The sequence below is a fragment of the Labrus mixtus genome, chromosome 17, assembly GCF_963584025.1.
Source record: "Labrus mixtus chromosome 17, fLabMix1.1, whole genome shotgun sequence".
In the NCBI taxonomy this organism is placed as follows: domain Eukaryota; kingdom Metazoa; phylum Chordata; class Actinopteri; order Labriformes; family Labridae; genus Labrus; species Labrus mixtus.
Genome location: NC_083628.1, coordinates 9,797,300 through 9,821,126, shown reverse-complemented (window position 1 = coordinate 9,821,126; position 23,827 = coordinate 9,797,300). Strand labels below are relative to the sequence as shown.

General features: G+C 40.2%; 1 protein-coding gene across 4 annotated transcripts in view; it reads right to left on the bottom strand.

Annotated features, from left to right (window-relative positions):
• Window positions 1-23,514, bottom strand: part of dab2ipb (DAB2 interacting protein b) — a 132,779-nt gene extending 109,265 nt beyond the window's left edge. For 2 of the 4 annotated variants that reach the window (XM_061060797.1, XM_061060798.1), the window contains exon 1: window positions 23,263-23,514. In XM_061060797.1, the coding sequence (XP_060916780.1) occupies window positions 23,263-23,302 (40 nt within the window). In that variant the 5' untranslated portion in view covers window positions 23,303-23,514. Of the gene's footprint in view, window positions 1-11,553; window positions 12,493-23,262 lie in introns of those variants that run through there. The other 2 variants (XM_061060800.1, XM_061060801.1) reach the window with 1 other exon arrangement.
• Between the last annotated feature and the right edge of the window lie 313 nt (window positions 23,515-23,827).

Sequence of the window (23,827 nt, the reverse complement as noted above, 5' to 3'; positions counted from 1 at the left end):
AAACATATCACCAGAAAAGGTACCATTAGGATTTTGAATATTAAATGTAATAAAAAGATATTTGCAATAATGGCTGATACATGAATATCTGATTGTTCACCTCCTAAAATTGTAAATCCAGCAAGCTGGAATGCAATTTTCAAATATTTCAAATTGATGTTGGAATTTATGGAATTCAGTCACCGCCCATGATAAGGGTCAATGCTTCAGATTTGCCACAGAGACTCCTTTGTCATTCAAACAATAGGCATAACTTTTTTTAAATGGCCATGTGTAATTTAAGCGGTCCTCAGAGTGTTAGACTGTGGAGGGGGGCTGAGGGATTTGGCAGTGAAACAGGAAATACAGACGCAGGAACTTAAAGTACAATAAAAGTTAATTATCCATCAACAGATCACCTGTTATATGTGCATTTGTAGGAACAACTTTCAACTGGAAGTAGTGATGCACAGGTTTGGCTTACAGACACCTGCTCCCTTCTCCCTAATTAAAGAGTCAATGCGATGTAAAGATAAGTATGCATGGACACAAATATGCAAACACAAGAGAGCCTTGTCCGTATAGAGGTGCTGCTCTGGAAACGTACAATCATGTTGTGCTACACAATGAAGCTGATTCAGCAAGATGCTCAAATGAGGTGAGTGATGGGTTATCAGTGGTTTCATTATACCACATTGTTGACAGTGTTTACATCAACGTTTTTCTTTCCAGCTTAAAGTTAAACTGCAGACATAGTCTGCATTCTGTGGATGAGAAGTAACAAAATAATAATTTCTGTCAGGAGACGTTGGTGATGAATTTTTGTTGAGCTGACATTTTTGTAATGTTGTAGCACAGACTAAATTCCGGTGACCTCTATTATTATATTGGTGGATTTTGGGTAAAAGCATCTTAAATTGACTCCAACTATCTGAATGGCCAGAATCTTTTCGTTTTACTTTGTAATTCCATTTAATTATTTCTCAATATATTGTGAAGCCTAAAGTTCACCAAATGTAAGCCCATGGAAAATTCCTAATGCAACAATATTCAAACGTTTACCTGTCAATGCTGCTATAGGCAGACATTTTCCTTGTTTTTCATTTGTTTATTAAGTTATCCTATTTGTTGCCGGATTTTGTGTGTGTTCAACTTATTGGTAACTAACTTAAGTTCCATACTTGCAAACCACCACAGTATATCTTAGTGCACTTAAACAGCAAAACTAAAACCTCCTTTGATGATGCCCCTGATATGCAGTACAACATTTGTTATTGTGATTTTCCATAAAGATTAAGACTTTCGACAGTTTTGGGCTCAATGTTTGTTCCCAATAATTCCACTGCATGACCTCTGAACTTGTGTGCCATACAAACGCTGTGATACTGAAGGAGTGGAGTGTGATTAGGATGTCAGGAGGCTGAGCTCAGTTCAAGGGTGTAGTGGTCCGCCCCCATAATATAATGGTAGGGGAAACACTGGAGACCATAGAAAATTGACAGAGAAGCACTTAATTATTTCAATTCTTAAATTTCTTGATATATTTTTAGCTTATTTTGACTGATTGGATATCATGATACCAAAACTGATAGTGATACCAAAATACGCACATATAGCACCTCCTAGCTAATTTCTCCTGTGATAGAATTATGATCATTACTTATTGCATTTTGTAAGACATGTTACAGTGCCATTCAAGTCGAGAGTAACACCACTTTGAATAAATGCAATCCCAGAGCTCATTTTAAAAACAAACAAAGATGTAATAAAATAAATATATGTATCAGAATTGGCAATAGGTTAAACATCGGTATCAGTTATAGTCCTGATTTTCACAACTGGTACAACTCAACTCTATTTGTCTAAACTGCTAAAGGGATTCACTATGAAGCAGACGCAGGAATTCTTGACTTGATTCCCTGCACAATAAAAGTTGGTCTCCCTCTATTTTTAGCTGTGGTTCTGTCTCAGTCTGAAAGAAAGTTCAGAAAGCAGCTCGACGCCTTTGAATCTGTCAGATCCAGTCGAGTAACAGCAACATTCTGAGAGTCACAAATGAAAAGGAAAAACAAACTTTGGGAAACCATCAACGCTTTGCTAGCTGATCAAGGTGAGTTACAACTTTGGGAACAAGCTCCTTGATTTCAGCTTTTAAGTTAATTTCATGGCAGCCCAAATGTAACCATATCTACATCAAAAAAAGATAGACAAAGACCCACGCAGACCCAAACTACAGCAACAATAAACATTATAAGACGTTGATAAAGTGAATTCTATTTCCTACTTAATGGCAGCGACCTCTAAAAGTAACACTTAATCTGGCGTGGGAATCCACATTGAGCTGTAAACATCAACCTCAGTTTTCTTTCTTTAGCACACATGCACAGACACATTGTGGGTGTGTTTGTGTGCATGTCTGCGTCCTTCCGCACACGAATTGGTAGCTGTCAGTAAGCCCAGAGGGAGGAGGAAACAGACACATTTACGGTACTTTTTTTATATGCACATTTTCTTAAAGTGATAAAGCCCTGATGTCAAAAAGTACTGCATCTTTACATATATGTGTATGTGTAGTGTTAGTATATGTGTGCATTTGTAGAGATCCAGGGCAGGACACACAGGAGGGGTACGACTATCTGGGACAATGCAGTGTCCACCAGTTGTTTCTGAAAAGACAATGACCAACAACTGTAACTCTTAAATAATAGTATGAACATAGTTCTTTTGTAGTTATGGCTGAGGACCGTGTGTGTAGAGGAACTATGTGACAGGAAGTGAGGTACATCAGAGGGAAGGGAGAACCTCTGGGAGTGGAGTTCATTTTCCTCTCTTTCCTGTCTTTTGTTTTGTCTCAGCATGTCAGGCCACCTTCTTAATTCTTCAACATGACTTCTCGCAGTCTCTTGCAGTGTGTGTCTGTCTGTGTGTGTGCAAGATAAACTGAGGAACAGAGCTGATTTTTTTTTTTTAAAAGAAGAAGATTCCCCATTGTACATTTGATAATTCATCATGAAAGGTGTGCTCAAAATGTGTCATGAAAGCTTCTTACCGCCTCTTGTGTGTGCATGAAAGAAAATCATCCTTGCTGTCATGGGGACGTAAAATAATTTCACACTATTCAGGGAAAATAACTTGTGGATATGTAAATTAAAGTTTCCATAATGTGTTCAGTCTCTCTCAACAGCATGGGCCTAGCTGGTTACTGATCCAACTGCTGGTTTCTAAAGAAACAGCCTTTGTGATTGCAAATGAGAAAAGGATTAAACAAAGTTAAAAGACTGAAAATGCCAGGCTGAAAATGTCACTGAACAGGTGCTCATACTGCCATTAAGAGTCCCATTATGCTAAGAAAAAGTCAAAATGTCATAGGATAGTTTCTTAGCTTTAACTTTCTTTCAGTTCTGTATTTAAACTTCACAATTCAGTGCAGTACTTTTAGCCTTTTCTTTAATTCTCTTTTTGCTTCATTGCTGTGAAAAACTGCAAATCTTCTCAAACGAACTCTCACTGCCACAGCAGCCTCCGCTGAATATTTATAAGTTGGATAGTTGTTTCCTGGCGTCTTTGAAAGCTCAGTGACATGTCAAGAGTTAGACAGACTTTAATCTCACGTTCCAGGGGCTTTTTCATCAGTGGTGCCTGATGAAAAAGGTAATTTATGAAGCCTCACAAATTAGAGATGAGTCAGGGGCACTTACGCAGCAACAGGACCAAAGCACTGTAGTGGAAGAACTTTTTTATACTGGTATATTGGTGGCACTGGTGTATAAGACGCAGCCGACTTTTAAGATGAAAAAATAGGTATTAAAAGTTCGTCTTATGGGGCGCTGGTAGCGCAGTGGTTAGTGCGCACGCCCCATGTATGGAGGTTGTCGTCTCAAGCGGGCGGCCCGGATTCACGTCCCACCTTTGGCTTCTTTCCCGCATGTCATTCCCCACTCTCTCTCCCTGATTTCCGACTCTATCCACTGTCCTATCTATCCATTTTAGAGCCCATATTATGCCCTTTTTGGGGTTCGTATATATTTAATCTATGTACCTACTTTTGTACGTTCACAATAGCTAAAGTCCGAAAAAAGTGTCTGTTTTCATGTACTGCTCCTCCTTGCTCCCTCTACGCTCTGAGTCTGTCAGCTACACTCTGCTGAGCCCACACTGCAGAGCCCCACGTGGGCCAAGTCTGCTCTGATTGGTCTGCCGATCCGCTCTGTCGTTATTGGTCAGTTGCTCAGCACGGTTCTCGGAAATGTCCCGCCTCTTTTACCATATTGGGAATGCAGCCACTGGCTCCGTCCGAGGGGAGCATAAACATTAGCACCTTAGCACTACTGTGCTACCGCAGGCTACGGCATATTGTGGGCGTGCTACAGAAGTTAACGGGCGTGCACATGAGCTGCAGGGCTTGCCACAACGAGCCAATTGGCTTAGATCAGTGATCTCACACTGACAATGACGTCGGACTGACAAATTTTTATTGAGGGGGGCTAGAACCGAGCGTTACATGCAGGGCATTTAATGCTACAGCTAACAGGAAGAGGTAGGAGAAGCAGCATTTCCGCAGACTTTGAATTTTTGCAAATAGATGTTCCTAAACATGCACAGGACACTTAGGAAACACACTAAAGAGCATATAAAACCAGAAAAGGCATAATATGGGACCTTTAAAGGCACAAAAAGCCCAAAAATAAATCTTTAAAAAAAAGAAGAAAAGAAAGTGCGTCTTATACACCGGATTTTACGGTAGTTCAAATTATGTTTGTATTCTCTATCTTAGAATAATGTTTGTATACATACAACTCATCAGCTCAACAAGTTTCCCTTCACTTCTCTTCTCCACAGACAGACAACAATAAAAAGGAAAACTTGAAAAACTCTACACATTTCTTTCTAGTTTAGGTTACAGACAGTCTGTTGCTCTGTTTATGAACAGAAACTAGAATGACAGGAGTTCAGGTTAGGATTCCTTAGGCCATGTTCACACTTGACTTCTTTTTTCAGAAAAAACCTTTTGAGCGCTTATGCGCGAGTGTTCTGTAACCTTAACAACAGGATCTAGTCTGCGGTGCAAGTGCGCCGGAGCCGGCCAGAGCACAACGCATCAATTTAGCACAAAAAAGAACAAGCGGGACGGGAAGTCAGTCACCGATACAACATTAAAACATCCGGTTTATTTTCAGAATAACACCCTCCGTTTTGACAGTTCAGAAAAACAACCGTTTGTTTGTGTGTTTATGTGTTTATAAGGTTTTTATTGAGTTTTATACCACGAACATCGTATTATCTCGTGCTGTCGCCAGTGAATCTGTAAAATTACCACGGAATTTCCTTTGTCTCCGTACTCCAACTGTCCGGCTGTGCTCTCCGTGCTGTGGACTGAGAACGCAGCTGGTGGGTGTTGACGGATGAGGATGCACGGACCCGTAACAGACCGGAGCGGATACGCAATGCACACATATCTGGTGGAAGTTTGACGTTTTTGGGCACAGGTAACTAGGGACGTAGGTTACTACTCGTCCTGATTGGTCAGCTGTCAGAAAGGCGCTTGACGTCACCCAGTGCTTTTCTGAAAAGTTGAAATAATTCAACTGAAAAAGGCGTCGGGCGCAGCGCTTTTTGAAAAGGCGTCATCCTTTTTCATTTTTCCCATAGACTTGTATGTAAAAAAGGCGCTGGCAGTTGAAAAAAGAAGTCAAGTGTGAACACTGCCTTAGGTAGCAATAAAGTAAGGATTTTAGACAAGATAGGACACCGTCAGTGTTTGGAAACTGCTTTGGTTAAAGTACCTTTGAAATGTAGGATCTGGTCCAGGTTTAAATGATGAATCGTAAAGGACTGACACCAGCCGATCTGCTGAACAACTCTGGGGACATTACTGAAAGCTGACATGATAATTAAACTAGGACATGAGAGCATTTATTGATTCAGCTCTGACTGATACATTCCAATTGAACTGATTCTGATGAAGTGTGTCAAACTAACTTTCTCTGTTGTGTGGTGGCACGCTGCACTCATGTGCTGACTCTGCAATGTGCCTTCTCAAACAGTAAGCCTACATGAATACACACAATCAGAAACACAGTGAACCCATACATCCGTTTATCTGGCAGCTTCAGTGGAGGCTGGGCCTTTCCAAAAAGCACGGTCATAGTTAAAGCCTTTGAGGGCCACATCTGCTGAGAGAAACCGCAAAATTAAATTATTAACCACTACATATGGACTCCAGCTAGATTAATAACATACTATTTCTAATTATGAGAACATGCCTATGTTTTGAAGCCCTCTTCCTTGAAGAATGTAAATTCAGATGCCTACTGTTTTACAAACTAACACTAACATGGCGTGCAGAGGGCTTTTGTGTGTGCATGTTTCAAGAGATGTAATGATTGCGCCAGGGCAAAAGTCCAAAATTAAAACTTTTCTTCCACTTGGAAGCGCAAATTAGTAAAGCAGATTTAACAACTATGAAAGCATTTTAAGGCTGAGGTCAGCGAAAATAGAGCCTCCTTACTTCAGCTCCCACCAGAGGAGAACACAGTCATGTGAATGGGCTTCAGCTACTGTGCATGCTGCTTACAAAGGAAATCTACCTCCAGAGTCAAAGCAACCTTCACCAAATGTTTAGAAATGACCAGAAAAGGAATCTAGCTGACCAAGATATTGATACCTGTTCAATGCCGCAGCAATTCAAATGAAGGTCTGAGTAGCCTGGATATATTTTCAAGCAGGCTCCTGCACACTGTCGAAACTTCACATAAAATGTTTCCAATGTCCAATTTAGATAGTGCTCTCTCTCTTAGAATATGACTGAAGATACATATTTTTGATGCCTTCTGAACTACTTTCTTTCAGTACAATTTAAAAATGTTGTATTGAAAAGCATGAAAATTTAATTTTTTTTAGAACCTTATTTGAGACCAATGCCAACTTCTCTTCCCCTCTTAAAGGCTAAGTCAAAGTTCACAAGTTTTTTTGGGTTGATTGTAAGTCCAATTAAAGTTAATATATTGAATGAAAGAAATGCATTATTTCTCACCAAGATATTCGAGTATGACCTCTGTGTTCATAGTGCATCACTCTGTGTAAGTCTATGTTCTCACAGCTTTCAGGAGCGGCATTAAAAATATTTTAACAAGGACTGTTTTGGAGACAGGCAAAAAAATAAAAAAATAAAAAATAATAATTTAGCCTCAAACCACAAAAAGCCTTCGCAATGAATTCAGAAGTTAAGTACTTAATCGGCCAAAAAAATATTCGGTGAATGATTTTCCACAGTGCCCATTAGTCGTCCTCAGGACAACAAACAATGAAACGGTTAATTGATTTCATCTTAATGAGCACATTGGCACTTATGTGCACACAAAGCAGCAGCTGCAGCCACATGCCCAAACATGCAATCTGGAGGAAATTGAGACACACAGTAAATAGATCATTTATCTCACACGTGATGACACACTGATGGTGTGTGTGTGCTGTGTGTGTGTGTGTAGATGCAGAGAATATACCCTGCCAAACACATGTACGTAATTGTAGCTTACATTATGCAAACATGTACCCTCTACCCCACTTCTTCACAAACCCCAAATCCAGTCACAACAAGACCACCCCTGCATATTGTCAAACATTTGAAAATCACTGCTGTTGTCTGTGATTTATGCCTCCTACAAATTACATATTAGTTCTTTAGATAGCTAGGTTTGGAGGCTGATGGAAAGCTGGAAAGGGCTGGAAGGGCGAAAGTATGCGAACTAAATGCCTTTTACAAATAAAGTTCAGTTAACTATATCAACATGTAAAAAGTCGGTAACAGACATCTATTTGATAGGTGGCAGTTGGGAAAAATGGAAAACTGATGAATGTGAATCTGAAAGAAAAAGCATGAGACTCTTGTTAGATGATATGGGAGATAGCAGCGCTATACATAAAAAGTATATGACAGCCACAGCTGCGTATTGAACAGCCAAAACCGATTAGAAAATCTGAGTTGGTTATGGCTCTAACATACTTCGCTATGAAGTCTTTTAATATGTTCATTCAATATGCAGTATTTGTAAAGGTTACATTTCTAATCAAATCACACTTACACCCACCCCAATTTTGATCATCAGAGGAAAGGCATCTAGTGTGCAATATTGGATTTCACAATCCCTCACAATATCTTAACAAGTTTGTTCAAGACAAGAGATGTGAACTTGAATCTTGCTTTGACTTATTCTTTCACTAACCACCTACTTTCCTGGGAGCTCTTGAGCTCTCTTAGGCTCCTCGACATCGTTGGTTGACGGCCTGCCAGAACAACCCACCCCCCACCGGATTGTTGATGGACGGCTTGCCTCCCCCCACCCCCTTGCTCCCTATCCCTCTTCCTGCATCTTATCCCATCTCTCCCCCTATCCCTTTCCAAGCCCGGCGCAGTCTAGGCCTGTGAAGGCTGTTTCATCATGAGCCGGGGATCCGGCCGAAGATTTCTGCCTTTTAATAAAGGCAGTTTTTTCTTACCACTGTAACTTTTACTGCTTTGCTAAAGTGCTCATGATGGATAGGTCGGGTCTTTGTAATATAGCAATAAGTAAGGTCTTTTACCTGCTTTTTGTAACATAACAATGAGTAAGGTCTTTTTACCTGCTCTTTTGTAATGTTAACAGACAAAGAGTAAGGTATTTTACCTGCTTTTTGTAAAGTGTCTCAAGATAACACTTGTTATGAGCTGACGCTATACAAATACAAATTGATTGATTGATTGATTTTTGGCTAAAAGGGTCAATCTTGATTAAACACACCACAGCCTGAAGTCAACACTACAGGTATGAAGGAAGTTTGAGAAAACTGAAAACATTCAGAAAACTCAGCAGTGATCTTTAAAATGAGCTAGGTTCAATAAAAAAAGAAAAGTGAGGTTCCAGATAATGAAGCCCTTGTTGCTGTAGTTATCTGACAGCACTGAGTGAGCGTATTTCCGGGGAATACACACAAGAGATTTACAGGGAGTGTTGCAGATAAAGCAGAGATATGTGAGTAATACTGGGACGCGTTTATCTCTTTAGCCGGTGTTTATCTGAGCAGTCAATCACCAAGTAATCACTATCTGTGAGGAACTCCTTCCACTTTCACTGCCTGACAGCACTCAGTCTGCTTCCACAGCCTGCGCTGACTGAGATAAAGATGTAAAAGGGAGGGAGTGAGCAGAATCTAAGACAGCTTATATTAGCATGTATTTTATTAGTCATGGTCTATTTGAAAGTAAATTACTTTCCATTACACTAACATCTGTGTGGCAATTCAAGGGGTTGTTATTAGAAAAATTTAGTCTTAAAACTACGAGCTGAGTAACTCATTGATGGAACTGTAATTATCATTATACTGGAGACAATTCAATTCAAACATACTTCTATATCAAGACAAATACAAAACATTTGCTAGTTTAAGTTCTTAAATATGAAGATTTCTTTTGACTGCACGCTAAAGGACTTTGGATATTGTGCTAATCTATAAAAAGGTTGCTCATATTCGTTTTGTAACAAACATCAGATTTCTTTTCAGTGCACAAAATAAATTGCATCAGACAAAGTGAGGACATTTGGTCACCACTTAAAAGACTTGTGACAACACCAACTATAACAAACAGTTCACAAGACGTTGTGTCATCTACGTCGTTGTCTGTAGACTGTGTGCTGCATCCATAGGATTCATGCAGACGGAAAACATATCATTGTAGCAGATGACAACGGGTTAGTAAATGTATATGATGTACTGAGAATGTACCTACGACACTTAACGGTAGACTGAAATGTCTTCCAGGCTATAAAATGTTAACTTGCCTTAACACAGGGAAATTATACGGTTGATAAGCCAATAATGGCACCCTCCTGCCATTCATCACAAACAGTTAGTCTTTTCTTCTGTGACGTAAAGAGGCAGTTGTCAATCTGCATGAATACACATCTTTGATCTCTCACATTAGATCATCATTGTGGTGTAAGCCAACTGCCTGTTTACAAGTCTCTTGATCAACTCGACTTAATGTAATCACTGGATAGCTTTCTACAGTTAAATGAAACCCTTTTCTTTTGTTTTCCTTGTCTGACAACCACTCAACAGCATTCTTTAAAAAAAGCTAAAGGTTGTTAGGGGTAATGTTAAAAGCATTGAACATGCAGCAAGCCTGTCACCCCAGTCAGTCTCTAATTCCTGTTCTGTGTTCCCAAGGAGATATCTGCTGTATTGAACATAAATCATTTTAATTATTAGATTATGATCATCCCACCAACCTTTAATTAAACTAACTACCACCCAATAAATCAACAAACGTTATTACTTGGCTGCGCTTCACAAATCCTTGTCAATCATTCAACACTTCACCCAGCTGTACAACAGTTGTAATCTTCACTAGCTGTTGAGTCCAGATCACTGCTGACCTCCAACCTCAAGTGCTTCTAACAACCCACACGGACCCTCATCTAGTGCTCTGGATATCTTCCCCCTTCCACTGACTCCGCCACCTTAGGAATGACATTCCAGTCAGTCCATAATTCCCGCTCAGTGTTCCCAGTAATCCCTCTCCTCCGGCTGCGCTGAGCCGACTTCCTTCCCCACAGCTGCTGGCTGGCCCAGCTTGCTCTAATAATAGGACAACAATGCCCGCCCCACGCCCGGACACAGTGCAACTACTACCGAACAAAAAAAAAAAAGGAAGAAGAAAAAACGTTTACAGCGAAAAGCACTTTGCATGGAATCTGAAATATTTTAACAAGTTTCCCAAACAAGTAACAGATAAACTTCTGAACACAACCAGATCATAAAATCAGCATTCAAAGTTTATTTGTCAAACTGCAAGAGAGCAACTTTGCAAGGTGTTGCAGTTTACTCTCTTCTGTGTCTAATAGACTGCAGCATGTAAACACATGTTGGTGGAGGAATGATGATGAGGCTGCACACTCAAGTGCGCTGCTATCTGCGGTAGAGTCAAGAGAGTCACGCTGTAATCATGCTGGAGCTGATAAATGAAGGCTACAGTCTCCTAAAGTGGTTAAACACCACCTTTGCTGTGCTACAATGTAATGGAATAAGACGACTCCGGCAGCACACACAAGGTTGAAGAATGGAAAATCAATGTCACATTTATGTTGCATAGTGCTTTAAGCAAAGTAAAACCACCAAAACAAGGGGAAAACTAATCAGAGTAGAGACTGAGAGCTGGAGTGACATTTATTTTTTCATCTTGTGCTGTCCCACTTGCAGCAGAACTCTAATTCAAGTTACAACTCTTTGTGTCTTTTGAGAATTACATATTTTCTCTCACTTTCTTTCCTTATTCTTCTATAAAAAGACAGCTTTCATCTTTCCACCTCTTCTTTGCTTCTTCTTTCTCTGACAGGCCAGCATGATAAAGTCTGTTCTCTGGCACGTGAAAGAAAACCCTCCCTCCACACCTCCTCCTCCCCTTCTCTTTCAACCCCCTCCGCCATTCCAAGAGAACAATCCTATAGAGAAAGCTCACAAAAGCTGACAAATGTTGTGACTCAGAGACCCTTTTTCTCTTTGGAAAGGAAAAAAAGGAGCAAATGCCATAGTGCTCACCTCAGACGAGGTCCCGTAGCCGCAGGGAAAGCAGAAGGAATATCATCCTCAGTACGGTCAGCACATCAACAGCAACAAGTAGTAACTCCAGAGATTCCTCCTCCTCCTCCTCCTCCCCTCTCTCGCACTCCTGCTTCCTCGCTCTGTTCTTCCTCCTGCTTTGCGCTCATTCAGGCTACAGGAGCTGCAGTGGACTGAGCAAGTATGCCTGTGGTGTGTGTGTGTGTGTGTGTGTGTGTGTGTGTGTGTGAAGGGTGTGAGCGTGTGAGCGTGTGTGTGGACTCCTGGAGGGGTATTGACTCTTAGGAAGGTTCAGGTCCTCCCCCTTCCTGGCTCACAGAAAGAAAAAGAAAAAGATCTCTCACACACCACCATGCAGGGCAGGAGAGTTTCTCTCTCTGTCTTTCGTTGCTTTCTCTCACCTCCTCGCTCTTCAGATGCCTCTAACTAGCTGCTCTACTGTCGTATGAGAAAGAGAATGAGTGTGTGTGAGTATGCATAGGGAAAGCCGTCATGCCTCAGCGCCCAGGGGCCGAGAGAAGGAGGAGAAAGAGGCGGAGTTTAGACCTCAGAGAGCTGAATTCCTGCTTCATATCCAACCAATTGGAGGCCTTGTTGCGGTTGAACATGAATCCGCGGGGCCGGGCCGGGCCTCAATGCCACACTGCAGCTTTAAAGCATTAGCTGGAGTCTGCTGTACACTTAGTCGAGTTTCTGTTTCACTGCTGTAGACGGTCATCACTGTATTTATCATTTGAGGTAACTAGTCTTTTTATTTAACTGCATTGTAGTTTTCTAATTTTTGTTTAAACATTTAAAAAAAAATGAAATGAGTGCATGTTTAAAATATGTACTAAATCCTTGTTATTTAATTGGCAAGCAAGAAAGAAAATATGTGGCATATTTCAGGTACAAACAAATTTTGTCAAAAAGGTTAATAAAAGGTAAAAAAAAAATTAAAAAATATATATATATATCTGGCTAAAAGAAGACAGAAAGTAGATCAGTATATGCTTAAATAGAAAGACTTTCATAGAAAAAAATCCTTGTTATCTCTTTCTTTATCTCTATCAAATGTTCTAAATAAATCTGAGCATCAAAGACTTAAGTCAACACACAAAACTAAGCCCAAACTGCAAATGTAATGTGAAGTCTCTTCCCACGTCCCTCCCTCCTCCCTGCCAGAGAAAAAGAAGACTCTCAAGTTTCGGTGATGTCCTTGGCCAGACATTTGTCAAGCAAGGCGTTTGTCCACAGAAGTGACAGCAGAACCCCCTCCAACCACATCCACCCCTCCTCCCACTATTCACACCAGTTTACTTCTGGCTATTTCAACTTTCCCCCCCTTTCTTCTCCGTCCTTATCACCATCATCTCGTCGCACTAAAAGCCAGAGGGTTGTGTAACAAGATAAGAACAATATCATATGATGATTTTTCCTTGCAGTGAACTGCTGAACTTTGTTATGTAAGCCCCCACCCCAATTTTTCACATCACTTGTGATCGTCGGTGGTGGTTGCTGCAATGTGTTTATTTTGTATCAGAAAATAAAGTATTACTTAAAAGATTTAAATCTGCATCTAAGCTAATGACTCTGTAAGTACAAATGCAATACTATAGACAAAATGCTAATGACAGGAAGCCAACAATAGAATGCTAAACAGGTTTGATGATGACCAAAAATACCACCCTTTGTTAAGCCTGTTTGAATGCTAATTAGCAATTAGCATTAAGTTTAATTTGATGGCTGATTTCAAAATCTGAAGTTTGTAGGTAACTGAACACAAACCAAAGTAATGAAATTGAAATCGAGCTTGAAACGTGATCACGATTGTGCTAAATGAAGGTTTTTTTTTTACTGATCTTTAATGGATTTAAAATAATTTTTTTTAAGGGCAAACATGCTACTTTTGTCAACAGAGTTCACTAAAAACCATCATTGTCAACCTCCTGGTAGTGCAAGAGAACCATTCAAGAGATCGACAAAGTCTTTTGGGTTTTATCGCCTTGGAACCCAAACGTTTGTGCTTAATTTCATGACAATCCACCAAAACGTTGCCAGGACACAGGACATAAATATAAAAAGATTTAAAAGAACCCAGTTTTCAAACCATTGATGTGGTTCTACTTCTGCATCTTATATTTATTTTAATCCATTCACTAAGCCTTTAATAGACCATTTAGCCCTTAAATGCATACGTTGATGTTTAATGCAAACAGTTTCCACTGACTGATTTACTGTGGTTACAAAATGTTTCCTTTATTTAACATCTATAATTAAGCTCATTATAATTATGGCCGAAGAGCTTTAATAAAGCCAACAGGTTAGAATAAACTTAAAGACAGACAGCTCCATGTTCCCTCCACTCAACACTTAGTAACCGAATGGAAAGCATATTTTTTCAAACATATCCCATAAATGCTAAATGATACAAATTGTTCCCGTGCAGCAGCAGTCTATGACATCGTTGTGGATGAGATAAATATGTCGATCTATGACTTCCATGTGTTTTTTTGCTGCTGAGGCATTCAGCACCACAATAAAACTCTCCAGTTAGACATCTTGTTGTGAGTTTGTATTTGTTTGTTGTGCACTAGCTCTTTGTGATGAGAATCTTTCAACACATTTTGTCAATGACTGGCTTGATCATTTCCACATTTCGAAAAATAGATCACAAAAATGGCTGAGACTTTCTTCCTCAATGTTTTGGACTAAATGGGGCAGTGCCTCAGTATTTCCCATGACAGTTAAATGTGTCAGGATAGAACTATTCATGAAAAAACACTGATGGGCTTATTAAAAAAAGCTGAAAAGTGAGGACATACCCACACCAAATAACCCAAAATTACAGAACACGCTTTATGTTCTATGTAACGATTTCAGTTTTATATCTTGCCGACGATTTTACTCAACACAGATGGGAGGAAGAAATGCTGAACCGTCACAGACTAAAGTTCTTCAATGGACTATTTTATCTTCCATAGACGACATGCAGCGTTACTGCCTTTGTTTATGTTACACTGTGTTATGTTAAACTGTTAACGCTTCACAGATGATTTTAAATGACTTGTTTATATTTAATTGAGCATCTTGAATAAATCCCTGGTCAAGTTTATGATTAATTAAACATGAGGTTATCGTTAATAGTGTAACCGGTTACCCGCAACATGCCTAATTACAGCTTCAACTTGTTAGGACCCAGCTAGGTAAAGTGGCACCTGCCTTACCAGCTACACCCAAATGGTGCCAAAAGGGAGAAAATCCATGTTGTTCTGTTGGATAAATCTTGGATCACTAATTGGGGTTCAAGGGATTCTCTCCTCAGTTTCCATGGAGGCCATACATGGCTCAGCCCAAACTAGCTTGGTTGATAAAGGGCTAAATACAGTGCTCCTCGTGTATGAATTTAGCCCACTAAGGACACATCCTGTTCCCATGATCGCTGTCTAGATGGGTGGTGGATCCTTTCTAGGCCATGTATTTTCTTCTGGTTTCCTCATGTGGGTCCCAACAACAACATACTTAATAGCTTACTCTAAGCCCATACCCAGTTAAATCCAGGTGAGGATCAAGTGGGTCCCAATTGGATGTGTTTGTGTATATGTGTGTATGTGTGTGTGATGTGTGGGGTGGCATTGGGGGGTTGTAAGAGCCTGGCTCATTATATAATAAATGCCGTCATACCCAACAACAGGGTCATATTCTCCTGGGTCAATCTGGTCTATTCTTTCACTTGAATTTTACTCATCTCTCACATGGAACTCCGTAGTACCACATACTGCTTACATTAGCATGTGGTTGTCTGGTGGTTTTTAACCAAACTGAGGTTAAACTGGTAAGATGACAATGCTTCTTTGGGCCAAAGTTTGACTAAACCTAATTCCACCTTCAATGAATAATCAGGGACCAGGAGAAACACTGCGAGGAAGGGAGTGAGACAGCCAGAGACCCAGAGGCTGAAGTGACACAGTGAGTGAGTTCTTTGGTATGTAGGCTATAGAATTACACTGGGACAAAAAGTGAAGCAGTGGAGCCCACTTTATAGACAAGTCTGACACGCCTCCCCTTTTATCTCCCTCACTGTTTGTCCCTCTTTCTCTCTCCCTAATCCCTCAACCTCTGCCACCCTGTTTATTTTCTTAAGTCGATTTGTGTGTGTTTATGTCAAAGAAAGTCTGAAATATTAGACACATGCAGTGAGGACTTTGTTTAACCTTGTTTTGGTTTTGTTTATGCACTTCTTTTTTTTTGTTTATGAGCATGATAAAGTTGTTTCTCTCCCCTTGAGAAACAGCAATTATGTTGCTGTACATTGCATGACAACAGAAATTAAATTAAACAACGGATATATAGGAAAAACCGAAGTATACCAGTAGCAAGCAGACAGACAAATTAGTGAAAATGCCAGAGTGATAAAAAAGCTGAACCATCGGAGACAGTTCAAGAAACAAATGTATGTGTATCTACAGGATCCTAATGATCTGTCCATAGATGTTATCATGTCTTTCCGTATTCTACTGAGTGCTCGGTTGGGAAACAAATTCCAAAATGTTTGTGCAGAGGCACAACCTAATGCATTACACAATGACACTGCTGACTCAAAGAAAATGAACACATAAAACAGTCACATCAAATCCGAGTCTTGCACATACGTCATATTTAATTTCTCCTGCCAGAAAAAGCAGCGAACAAAAGCAATGTGTAATTCAGCTGTAGGAAGAGTTGGACATAGGACAGAAAGGAATTCTGACAACTGCCATTTTGGAGACAAAGGCACTTGTGTGTGGCACGTGGGGTCAGGCTGCTACCATGACTGCAAGTGCTTTTTGTGGAAGGACTCCAAAAGAGAATTTAACTTATAAAAGGCTTGCACTCGGACAACCAGGGGCCCTGTGGTCTAATGTGCATACCACAGAACTGCCAAGGACTTGGTTTCACTAGGACTTTTATCACATAATAATCACACCTCTTTTCTCTCTTATGTAAGTTAGAGCCTAAGTTGTAACCATTGCCCTTATTTTCCAATTGGTGAACTCTGGCTTAGGGTTCATAGTCTTGCTTCTTTAAGGGTCAATGGAGTATTGGTTATGTAGGCCACAAAATGTCTCACAAACGGAGCGTTTTAAGATGCAGAAGAGTGTTATGATAACAAATTGATTGAGATGACAGGAGTGGAACTCAACTCCAGCAAAACTCAATTGGTTTTATTCCCACATTGGAACATTTTGTGCAACAGTGAAATCTTTCGTAAAGTTGTTGTTGTAAAGTTGGCTGACAGAAAAACAAAGCAGAGAGAGAGACTCAAAGACTTTATGTCAAACTTCTAAAAAGTCACTGTTGCTGCAGCTCCAAAGCCCTCATTTCAGGCTCAAATTGCTGCATTTTCCCACCAGCGCCGGTGCTGAAATAAACACACCAGCGGATCATCAGAGATCAGAAACTGGGTAAACCACACAAACAAAGAGGAAGGATAAACAAAACACTGATTAGGATCAGTTTATCTTGCAACTCTAGCATCCTCCTCTGATTAGAATCTCAGAGGAAAAAGGCTCAAGTATGCTGATATTCATGCTCTCTCTGACATCACCTCTTTCCTTTCACACAGTCAATATTTTCCTCATCCTTCTCTCTTCCTCTCTGGCATTTTCTCTCAGTGTGGGACTGGCACATTTGCATAAGATTCACAGACACATGAAAAGCACATTCCCCACATAAATTTGTTGTGAGCATGTAACAAGCTCAAGGCTGTGTCTTGGCTCCGTTTCTGCGCCTTCCAGTCACTTCAACTTAGACACACGTCACACACTCCCAACAGCAAAACATACCAAGGACACAAACCAGCACACAAATACACCCACACATGCAAATCACACTAACATGCTAAACATGTACGTAAAATACTGCAAAGGCACTATTTACATTTCTACAACCATTCCCAGTCTTTGTTGTCTCATGCAATGCTTTCTCTCCCCCCCCCCCCCCCCCTTTGACTGACAGTCTCCCATCAGGGAGGCTTTCTGACAAATGGGGCCAAATGGAGTTGTGCCACTGTTGCTGCTGGCTCGGAGTCAGCTCTCCGAGTTTATTGCTTAGCTCTGCGCTTAGAGTGTTATTTATATCCACCATCACCAGACTAGTTTTAAGTGTTTGATGAACTTTTCATTTGCCATCTCTCCTCTGTGGGCTTCAGAAATCTTCAGCTTTTTCTTATATCTGGGTGAGACAAAATGTAGTCCTCTATATATCGGTATTAAAAATACAGGCTGGATTTCTTGAATTAATCACTTCACTAAAGCTTCACATGACTTCACATTTTCTCAATAAAACTGCAAAAGAGGATTCAATTGAAAGAAGACAAAATGGTCCAGGACAGATCACTATTACTGCTTTATTTGTACTATTGTGTAAATCAATATAGTTGTTCCGAACTGTGTTTTGGAGGTAGTATATGCATTTTTGGGAACTTTCCTGGACTTCCTGCATTGTTAAGTGGGATACGCTGAATTTTACTAGGGGACTGGCAAGAAAATTCTGCATAAAGTCGGAATGAAAAGTTCTACTATTTGAATTCACCAATGCAATAACAGAATATCGCATTCAGCACAATGGAGACAAATATCTTGGTGTGTCGATGCTCCAAATATCTTATTCATAGTACATTACAATTCACTCATTCATTAATAAAGAACAACACAATGATCTCAAACTGTATCTGTATAATTATTTATTATTATAATTAATATTTTTAAACTGCATAAGAACATGTTCCATCATACCTATTACAAGTTATCCTATGGAAATTACTTGCAGCAGCAGGATTTACTCGTTGCAGGAAAAAAGCACAAGCGAGTACAAGCCAACACTAATTAAAGCAGTTGGGAGGATGAATTGTTACAGCTACATTTAGATGGGGTCAGGTCATAGGAACATTTATCTAAATATGTAGTGTCAACACAAATGTATCCTTGACCTCCTGGAAGGACCACCCAGTCAAGTTTGTAGTAAATATACTTAGCTCTAAAAAGCCTCTTAACAGAGACCAACAGGGTCTCCTCCCTCTGTCCTCTCCCTCTCTCCTTTTCATGACTCTTTAATTCTCATTTGGATTATTTGCTGTAAAACAATCTATTATGCAAATAGCCACAGCCATCCACTTGGCTGCATGATTGAGTACAAATGTACTAGCTTCAGGTTTTATTCCGTCTGTCTTCAGTCAATACTGAATTTACCAAACAGAAGGAGTTAAAAAAAAAAAAAAAAAAGCATTCAGCCAAGATTTCAGCACAAGCAGTGTATTTTATCTTAATTTAAGGACAAGTATCAAATGCAACCAGTCTCGTCTGAATGTGGACACATTTGACAATGTCATGATGTCCTGATCCTGAAGTATTCAGAGATGGAAAACTTTTTTATTCAACAAAACTAGAGGCCACTAATATCATCCGATATTAGCCGATACTAGTACATTTATTCACTAGTCAAATAGCATTTCATTTGAGTTTCATTGTAATATTACACCACAATTTCCCAGTTTGGGATCAATAAAGTAATCTATCTATCTATCTATCTATCTATCTATCTATCTTTTCAAATGTTTCATGTCATGTACGTCTTTGTAACCTGCTACTGGATGCTTTGAATTTCCCTCGGGATCAATAAAGTATCTATCTATCTATTACACTAGCAGTTCTCTTTCACCAGCAGTGTGTTATATGGATTACAACAAGCATTATCACCCTCCAGAGTGGTGATACACGTGCATGCGCAGTAACTTCCCAGTTGAGTGTCCATCTTGTCTTCCTTATACTGTTTATCTTTTCCACAAGTGTTTGATAACTGCATTTGAAGAAACAACACAATAAATGTGTATATCTAAATCTATCTTTACATATCGAATAAAAATCTAAAAAAGATATATATTTTTCTCTCCCCAAAATCGATATCTGTATCGGCCCCAAAAATCTTGTATCGGTCGGGCCCTGAACAAAACATGTACATGTAAAAGCCCTATTCACTTCTCATTTCAAACTCAATTAACCCTCCAAAATTAAAAGTTTATAAAGCTTGTTGATAAAAGAAAAAGCTTTGCCACAACTCACAGCCAGTTTTTTGTAACTAGACCTGATATTCATTTCCAGCCAAACAAATCTAGTGCTACATGCCGTGACCTTTGAGGGAAACTGACAAGCAGAGTTCCTTTTTCATTTTCATGTGTTCATACAGTATAGACTTATTCTGATAGTGCCAAAAGCAGCTGGGACAGGAGAGCAACCATGTGGAACATTTGCCTACAGCTGCCCCACACAGACTGACTGCCCCAAATCACAGCATGAGGCAGTCTACTCAATATCCTGAAGTCAACACTGACACTGGTACACAATCAATACGCAATCTAGCCCTGCTTTGTTGTTACTGGCTGATGGACGGGGAGTAGTTGAAAGAAACAGTCGGTGACAACTGACCAATAAAATGATTGCCAACGGGATGTTTTCATCCACAGGTCAGATTTGAACCGGGGTTGCCTGCTTCGAGGACTATAGCCTTTGTACACAAAGTGCACGACTAACCACTAGCCCACCCATGCAAGCTTCAGTCCTCCAAGCGGACGTTTGCCGGGTTCGAGTCTGACCAGTGTCTCCTTTCCTGCATGTCATTCCCCACTCTCCTTCTGCCAGATTCCCTACTATACCCCCTGTACTATCCAAATAAAAGGCATAAAAAGCCCAAAAATGCAATAAAAGGACTTGAAATTGTTCTTTGTAACGGCTACAAGTTCAAGCAAGCAATGTTTAACAAGTTTGTCAAATATTCTAAGAGGTGATGAAATGTTGATATTTCTTCAAACTTTGTTGTTGTTGCCGCAAAGTGGCCTAAGAACCTGTTGTGTTTGTAATAATCAGCCTAACATGACAAAAAACAACAGCTCTGCACTTTTAGGCCTTTTTTAAGTTCATTGTATTACTCATAATCCGAATCCTAATCATTTTTCTCTGAATACTGTGGACATTTACACCCCAACCTTAAACCCAAGTCCTCTTAAAGACGAAAAAACACACTCTGAAGAAGTAGGACAGGCAAGAATGAACTCACTTCTCACAATTTTTTCCACTAAAGCTTGTCACCACACAGTCTAACACACCAAAATCATGTTTACATCTGGTTACAGATCAGACTAAACATCATGCCTTTATCAGTCTCTGAACCATTTAGACAACAACCATCCTGAAAGGCTGAAAGTCTCTTTTAAACAGAATAAATTTAATTTACCAAGACACGGTTAACTCTGTAAAACTGAATTAAACTTCATAAGGTGACAGCCCAGTCCCTAAAATTACACATCCTGCACCACCCAGCTCCAGAGTCAGGCTAGATTTTAGCACATGACCACACGAGCAAGAATAAATCTTTCATTAAAAGCTGAACATTCTTCAAGACAAAGCCCTGCAGTGCTTTCCCCCCACAAAGACCACACTTTCATCTGGATAAAATCTGGGAAATTTAGGAATGTAGTCAGAAACCCTAATTCATGTTATTTTTTAAAAAAGCCCTCGTTTGTCACAGATGCTTTAAGACAAAACGAAAAAATCCCAATGGTTTAACGTCTTTACCATTAAGTTTTGCATAAGCACATAAATATTGTCCCTGTTTTTTACTCCTCCAGTCAGGAACAGGCATTCAACCTTTCCCAACTAGGACAATAACGTGGAGACCTATTTACATGTCAATGAGGGCCATGGGTGAGGATTTTGCCTCTCCTCGTCTCCACACTTCCTCTTATCTCTGTGTCTTCCTAAAGGCTAGTAGATGTCCTCAATTTGATGCAGGATAAAAGTTGAACTGCTTTTTATCGCTGTCCACACATATTTTACAAAAACTGGTGGTTCTCACTAAAGTTCACTAGTAAACTTGGAAAATCTTCAGTGATTGACAGCCTCACAGCTGATTGGTCAGAGAAATATTTGTAATGGGATTCTACATTAACACCTGAGAAAACTTGTGGGTGTCCTATTAAGGCATTCATGTGAATGGTGTGTCAATAAACTAATGTGCTGATTTAGATCATGGTGACTACTGTTGGAGTTATTTAAAGTGACAACATGTAACCTTGTACCAATACCCTTCAGAATATTACATGAAGTGTGTAACAGAAGAAGGGTTTGGCCAGCATCAGCAATTGTTTGTTAAAGACAGGAAGAAGATGCAGTAAGAGGGGATGTGCTGTAGTCAGCAGGTTGCAGACAGGAGATCAAGATCTACTTTATATGCTAAATATAAATACATGAATATAAAAAAGAAGTATAGGCAGGCTGTCTCACTATAATCAACTGCAATCATGTCCGTGTGTTTGTGTGTGAGTGTAAGAGTGAAACTGATGCCTCAGGAAGCTTGAACTCTTCCTGAGACTCGTGAGCCTGAGGTGAGAATGTAATCGGATGATATCAGATTATTGCCCTTTCTACTCTCCCTTTTCTATTTATATTGCACTATTAGAAGGGGATCTTCTGAGGCCTGTACACTCTAAAACAAGACAGCAGAGTGGGAGATTGAGGAGAGACATTTATTGATAAAGGGATGGTATGTTTACATTTTATTTTTGGGAAACCTTAGTGTGAAGGCAAGGAAAAGCTGAATGTTCCCACTTCTGTCTGTTAAAACAGAAGTTTTAAAGTCTCGGGAGATGGCTACATATGGTGAAGTTTCTTCTTTTGCTGTGTTCTTTCCCTTTTCTTTGTCTTTCCTTCTCCATCATGGCAGAGAGCCCGGTGCATAAAGCGATGTGGCTTAGAGAAACTATGGTCTCTTGGAAATATGTTCTCTGTTGACTCATTCTGTTACCACATTCTTCATCAGCAGAGTCCTTCCCATCGGCCATAAAGACAAAACACCATCTTTTCTGGCCCAGTTAATAACACACCATTTTTCCCTGCCTTTTAACTATCTACTTTAGACTCTAGCATTTGGAGCAGAGGAGAAAAAGAAAAAAAAAAGGGAGAGCAGCGGAAAATGAGGGGGACGAGAAAGCACTCTCACTGGCCTACAGAGCAGTCTAGATCCCCCTGGATTTATGTGTGTGCATAACTCTCTCTTTCTATCTCTCCCACTTTCATTCTTTTGTGTTGCTCTGCGTCTCTAACACAAACACCCACATGCTGCAACCGCTAAAATATATTTTTAAAAAATACAGATCCACATTACCATCAAATTATCTTGCTGCTTTTGAAGAGAAAACGGTACACCCACGGCCCCTCACATCTGCCACAGTTAATTATTCCATTCAAAGAACAAGAGGAGAGCTTCCTGCTCTGCGAAGCTGAGATCAAAACAGCCAGATGGAAGAAGACAACTCTAGAGAGTTGTCATTCAACATTTTAAATTTTTTTTTTAGCTACAACAAATCAAAAAACTTTATAATCTTGTTGAGATATAACAGAAAGTACTTCAGGAAGTAGTGTCGTCAGCATAGTGTTGATTTCATCACATTGCGATGTAACACCCCTCACCCCTTGACCCCCTGCCCAAGAGGACACACTGAAGTCCCATTCATCTGACCACAGAGGGCCTAGTCAACAGCTTAAGAGCCAAATGGAGTAGCAAGCTAACAGAAAAACCATGTGACCCAACTCCCTTGTTCACAAACTTTTCCTACAGTTATCGCTCTGATCCTTTCTCATCTTCTTCTCCAAACCTCACACTTCTAATCTCACTCACCATTCTCCGCCTCCGGTTGGGTGCTGGTGTCGGGGTCCATGTTAAATTCACAGCTTGATGAGCATGGAGATCATTACACCCATATCCTTAAGGCAAAGTCAGCTCTGTAACTGGACTGAAACTATTCCTACGACCAAACTGTTTAGTTTCTCTTGCCGTCTGCTCTCTACTGTTCTTCTCAGTCAGAGCTGCTGGCTCGGGTCTGGCCCCTGCAGCCTGCCAGCTCAGCTCAGACTGCTACCGCTATGTTACATCTGTCTGACCGAGCCCCTCTCTGGAGAGCCAGGAGAGAGAGAGAGAGGGAGAGAGAGAGAGAGAGAGAGAGCGAGAGAGAGAGAGAGAAAGTATAACAGAGCAACGGACGAGAGGGAGGAGAGAGAAAACGAGAGAGCGAGAGAGAAGCAGTTTCCACATTGTGGTGGAGAGAGAATGAGAGAGTGAGAGAGAGAGAGAGAGAAAGAGAGGGAGGGAGATATGGGTGGAGAAGGCTGTGGCCATGCTGAATGTTTCCACTTTGATCAATTTTACACCCTCAGCATATTTTTTTCTCATCATAAAGAGAACT